Consider the following 6,041-nt stretch of genomic DNA (forward strand, 5'->3'; position numbering starts at 1 on the left):
GGTTTCTCACATCGGGGATCTAGGCCGGTCAAACAGGGACTGCCCGGGCCAGTTAGCACTGAATTCTGATGAGTATGGAAGCTCATGTGCGCCAAACTGGAATTTGGGCCACTCGTAAGTCACTACAACTTTATAAGTTGAAAGGGGCCAGTAAATTAACCCACATTGTAGATGGTGGTCAAATGGTAGTCTTCAATGATGGTCAGGAGACCGATAGGGACGCCATGGAAGCATCTCCTAAAATTTAGGGAACTGCTATTTTTGACCAGAAAATGTGTTCGCGTCATTAGCTCTGGAATGACAAGGGGAACATTTTATTGCTCTGCTGTCAAGTCAACCGACGCACCAGTTGAAATGTTTTTAGAAGGGAAAGCCCAAACTCGGAAACTGGGCAACGTGTCAGCCTGTGAGCGATTCTGCCACTCTGGGAGGCAAAAATGAGCTGCATATCAACAAAGGGGGCGCCATTTTCAGCCTCAAGTGGATTGTAGCAGGTACAGAAGCTATGGAATGCTTACCTTGCCCTCTATGCACAGTATGGTGACGGGAGTGATGCCCCGCACGCTACATACTGCTCTCTCTCTCCCCTGCGTACAGTATGTTATGCCCCACTAGTGGGCTTCTCATTTGACCTATGTACAGTTCTGGGGGTTTATGCACGTTTGCCAAGGCAAGAGCCTTCTGAACAGGAACCAGATTAGCTAATTGCTAATCCCCCACAGGTACGCACAGTTCCATCACGAAAGATTGCGAGTTTGGAGAGTTTTCTCGCGTGAAAACTCGTCCAATTCATAGGGGAACTGTCCCATTGCGTGCGGTAGCCCTTGGGACACGCGTAGGCGTGTTCGCTCCGCTAAAAACGATCCGAAACAGCGAATTACAGCCTGCTGTGTTTTTCTGCAGGTTTAGGGTTTCGCACCTAAACTGCAAGGGAACACCGGGGGAGCCTCGTGAGAGCCTTGGGATGCGTGTACAGGCTTTTGGGCACCCGGCAGTGAAAAACAGAGAATTACAGCCCGCTGAATTTCTGTGACAGCTCACCAGAAAGCTTCCAGATATCGAGGGAATCCGTCCTAGACAGGTGTTTTTGACCTACAGGGGTTTTTGCGCCGTTATGCTGTCGAAATCCGGTCGAAAACCTCCGTTTTCAGCCCTCGCCAGGTTTGGACAGCTTTGTGAAAGCTTGTGCTAAGTGGTCGGATCGTCTACTTTAATTTGAATAAAGAAATACCGAAAGGGGCGCCAGTCTTTGGGGCCTACAGGGTGTCGGTCTCGTGTGCGCAGTGACATTCTAGTCGCTGGACGCAACTGTGTTCTCTTCCCTTCTCAGTGCTCTGTGTAAAGTTAACAGGTAATTGAAATAGTACCGCCCTCTACGTTGTACAGGCCGGTTATACTTTCCGTTGATGTGCTTCATCTCCTGCGCGAGAGCAATCGCTATGGCCTTGTTGAGATTGATTGGATCGAGTACATCGACATCATACTTGATATAAAAGAATGCCTCCTTGCGCTCATCATCCAATTTGCGTAATTGGGTACCGAGATACAAAACACGATTAGAGAAAGACATAACGGGCATACCATTTTGCTTGAGACCGCGCCAATCGTCTTTCAACCGTGCTAAGTATTGTGGGGGCATTAACCGTGCCTTGAGCTTGTCTTGGAAGTCGGCCCAATTGAAGGAAAGGGACGTTCCTTCCTCGGCTTCCTCTAGGTGCACAGTCAATTGTGCCTCTTGCCATGCGTGGTACCAATTACTGGCATCACCGGCAAGGTACATAGCTGCCGTCAAAACCTTGCTATTTCCTGTCTTCTTAGTTGTCGCAAAAGAAGCATTAAATTGATGCAACCAAGAATGAATAACACTAGCATCCATTTTACCATCATACTTACTGAACGTGGTCTCGATGACAGGGTTGTTGGAGTCCGAATCTCAGCTTGCGTCCCTTGATGAACTACCAACATCTTTAGCCGGTTCGGGTTTCAAGGTGAGAACTTGTCGGACCAACTCTTGCATGCATAGGTCTCTCTGTATCTCATGCTCTAACTCCAAGGCCGCTCTTCTTTCTTCGCGCGCTTCGCGCTCGCGCTCCAAGGCAACGCGATTCACTTCTTGTTGTGCCATCATGTCCATCATCGACTTGACCAAAGCCTCCACAGAATTTGGTGCAAAATTGTGGCGTAGATGGGGAAGGGGGAGGGTCGGAAAAACCTCCTGGTGGAGAAAATTCTTCTTAACCTTCTTCATGCTCATCACCTTCATGCAAAGTATCCATTCCGCTTCGGGTGATGACCATACACTGAGATCTTTGGTTCTTAAGTTCACAAGGAACTTGGGTTCTTGTGGTTCTTGGGTTCTTGGGTCTTGAGGGTCCTGCAATCTGTGTTAGAGAAAAATCTTCTCTTACCCAAGCTCCTCTCTTTCCTGCGGTTACTGGCCTACTGCCCAAGTGATAATAGACAGCCCAAAATAGAATTTTCAGCTCACAAATGGTTGATAAACTATTAAATACTTTATATTTAACAAATAGTAGAGATCATGAAGTAAAAGGAGTGAGAGAATGAGATTAGAGAAGGGATAGGAAGAGATGGAGAGGTGGAGTCCCTCTCTTGCACGGCACTAGCCCCTCAATCGGCACCCCTTTCAGTATTTGTTTATTTAGATGAAATATAAAATATGACAATACAATACTCATCAAAGAGATGGCACCCTGCTTATGAAAGAGCAAACAGGGAGAGTCTGCAAAAAGACTCTTACAATTGGCTATTTAGCCCTTTAAATAGAGATGTTTGTGTGTGTGTGTGTGTGTTTAAACATAGCCCATGTGTCAAGTGTTTACACATTCCTCTTCTAACTAAGCTTGGAACGGGTGGTCCCCTCTCGTTGACTGCCAATGTGTGCGGAGGTGCCCTTGGCTGAATATGATTGTACCTAGCTACACATGGGTCGCCCAATTAATATGTGGTCGCCTCGAGCCCTTGCCTTGCATGAGTCACCACCTACCATGCATGAGCTCCAGTTGCCTTGCATGCATCAACACCTGCCATGCATGAGCTCTAGTAGCCTTGCATGTGTCACCAAGTGTCCACATTCCCTGCATGCTTTGCCAGATACAAGATCACCCTATAAATTGTCTACATACTTCGCCAGTTCGAGGGTCACTTTGCTTCCACACGCCTTCCATGTCCTCTCTCTCCTAGGCACCCTGCAGCGGTTCAGGCACCTCAAGCTTCTCAAGCGTCAGAAACTCCTCAAGTCGCTCCCACAAAAATTTAGCAAGCATAACAAATGCATTCAACGATTGCAAATAATCAGTCTTGCACATGGCTATGAGCCAAATCCGTGACTCTCTCTCTCATTCTCATTTTTGTAAATCACCAAAATCTTAAGTACTGTAATAAAATTCAGATCTCAGCAAATGCTTCTAGTTTAACATTTAAAAAGAGAGCGAAAAATTCCTATTGTTATGGATACTATTGTGTATGGGGTCTCTTACAGTGGTACTTTGGCTTTCAATCCGTAAGGCTTACCCCTATGCTAGTAGTCCTTGCAAATTTGTGATTGCAATTTGCGTCACTTATGAAGACTATTAATATACCTAGGGGACATGGGAGCTTGAGCATGGGGAATGGCAAGTTCTTCAAGAAGAATACTCAAAGCTTGCAAAACTCAAAATGAGGCCGACACTCAAGCGACACAACACAAAGGCATGTTAGAGTTTGTCACCTCTCTAGCGGATCTTGGTGGAGCTTCTAGGACCCCACTCTCTCCTAGGGGTTGATCATAGGGAGTAAGAACTGTTTTGTGGCTGTGACATGCATATTTGAGATAGTTTTCTCTTTTTCAGCTTGTTTCCGTGATTGTTTTGCCCACCTTGTACTGGTAACAATGTCATTCTTGGTGCCTCTTGGTAACCCCAGGTCTAGAGCATTTTATCCCATAGCCTTGAGCCATTGGTTTCCACCTATAGGTTACCCACACCCCATTCATGATTATTCCCTAATTGTGCCGCAAATACTAAAGAATCCATGTCAAAACCATCAATACACAAACTTGTCCACATCAGCATTTCAACAAGATGTTTTGGGTTATTAAGCCTCTCCATCTCACAAAAATGGACCCAAACAAGAAATCTCACGAATAGCAAACAACAAGAAAACTATCTTGACAGTCAAAGTTCAAACTTTGGAATATGTGTGCTGAGAAATCGCACCTCAAATTCACAATGGTTCCGGCATGCGAACAAAAGAGTGTTCTCAACTTTGCCTTCACAGGGGTAAAGCAAATTATGACTACACCAAAAATCATATTAGCAAAAAAATGGATTTATAAACATAATGCTGCCAAACAAAACCAGAATGCATAGATGCCATAGCTGCATGTACATGCTTGATGCCAGAGTACCCGGAAGAAATAGACATGAAAGTTCACTACCATAGGGACTATCAGTCTTCCACACCATGCTTGTTGGGACAGCTACTACAATGCTCACATCCATCCATACGACCAGAAGTGGGTGGGTCTGTGATTGTTCATGTATTTGTCTGTGGAAAGAAAAAAGAGGTTTTACCAGGTGCCGCAGAACTTGAGGGGGGTCATGGACGTCGCTCGGACTCGCTGCCTCTCCCAGACTCAACTCTTTACTCCACAGTGACTACGAAATGTAACAAGCGATAAAATCACAAGGCCTGCAAAATAAGTGTCGAAACATACTCTTTTTTTCCAGTCGATCAAATAAATTTGAAAAATGACCTCATTAAGTTTACAAAAAAGGGAAGGGTGATATGATGAGGGTTAAGTAGAAGGAAGTTGACTTCATTTTCGAAAGTGGATTCTCTATTTCTAGTCACACACGTGGGCAGCCATGCCAAATCAATCAATCAATCTCTCTCTCTCTCTCTCTCTCTCTCTCTCTCTCTCTCTCTCTCTCTCTCTCTCTCTACATGACGTCTGCAAGGCTCATCCTCTCTCCCCATCTCTCTCCACACGATGTCTGCAGGGCAAAGATTTGATGAGGGGATGGGTTAGGTGGCATGAAAGGAGGGATGGAGAGGGGAAAAGGGCGGAGCAAGGCCTAAAGCTCTCTCTCTCTCTCTCTCTCTCTCTCTCTCTCTCTCTCTCTCTCTCTCTCTCTCTCTCTCTCTCTCTCTCTCTCTCTCTCTCTCTCTGGCTGTGCGTTTTGGGTTGTGCAAGCAGTATGTGCTACACATTTCAAAAAAGAAAATAACAAGTGATAATATCACAAGGCCTGCCAATGAAAAGGACACATTAATTTTTAGATAGCTTTACCAAAACAAAATCATAAGCTAGCTTTCTTTCTCATCCTCAATGGGCAATCAGGGACTACTGAGATAATAAAGCAACACATTGGCTGGTGTTTGGATGAATCATGGCCGATGAGAAAAATTGGGCCAGAGAATTAGACACATTAATTTGAACCACAAAGGAGCAGTTGTGTATCCTTAAAGCTTGTTATAGGAGAGGTCTTGAAATTCTATGGTCATGAGATGCATTAAACTCGCAGGGATGGCACCCACCAGCAAGTTGAACCCAAGGCTCAACATCATTAGGGCAGTGAATCTTCAGGTATGTTGCCCTCCAATTCATTATCTGAAAGGTCCATGCTACAAAGGTCTAGATCCTCGTTTAAGAGGTCCCCTGCGTAATATCTAGAGGAGTGCCATGGATTCATCAAAGGAGTTGCGGTGAGAGCTTCTAGTGTTAGGCGTGCAGTCCCAAGTTCTTTACAACCGTTACTCTGAATTCATATATTGAATGCAAACACTTGACCATGGAGGCCCATTCACATTAAGGAAATTTCTGTTCCCCATTCTTCTCAACTTGCATCACACTCAAATCAACATGTAAACCAGTATTTGTAGAATGCAAAAACTGACAAACCTCCATGGCGTCATAGATAACGGTGGTAACAAAAATAAGAAGAAAATCATAGAAGGCAGAAACCCACTAGCTGCAGAGAGCAGACACAAACTCCGGTGTGTGTTCCAACAAGAATTAAAAGAAAAATAGATGCTTGCGA

General features: G+C 45.0%; 1 protein-coding gene across 9 annotated transcripts in view; it reads right to left on the bottom strand.

Moving 5' to 3' along the window:
* Positions 1–4,730, bottom strand: part of LOC147426525 (DNA-directed RNA polymerases II, IV and V subunit 9B-like) — a 78,900-nt gene extending 74,170 nt beyond the window's left edge. For 4 of the 9 annotated variants that reach the window (XR_015186229.1, XR_015186232.1, XR_015186231.1 and 1 more), the window contains exons 1-2: positions 4,572–4,730; positions 4,215–4,293 (exon numbers count right to left, since the gene is read on the bottom strand). Coding sequence is in view for 4 of the 9 variants with exons in the window: in XM_086498680.1 (XP_086354806.1) it covers positions 4,215–4,293; positions 4,572–4,600 (108 nt within the window). In the remaining 5 variants the exon portion in view is untranslated. The remainder of the gene's footprint in view (positions 1–4,214; positions 4,294–4,571) is intronic. The other 5 variants (XM_086498680.1, XM_086498681.1, XM_086498678.1 and 2 more) reach the window with 3 other exon arrangements.
* Positions 4,731–6,041: the final 1,311 nt, after the last annotated feature.

Source organism: Adiantum capillus-veneris, chromosome 24 (assembly GCF_014529385.1).
Source record: "Adiantum capillus-veneris isolate H3 chromosome 24, ASM1452938v2, whole genome shotgun sequence".
Classification (NCBI taxonomy): Eukaryota; Viridiplantae; Streptophyta; class Polypodiopsida; order Polypodiales; family Pteridaceae; genus Adiantum; species Adiantum capillus-veneris.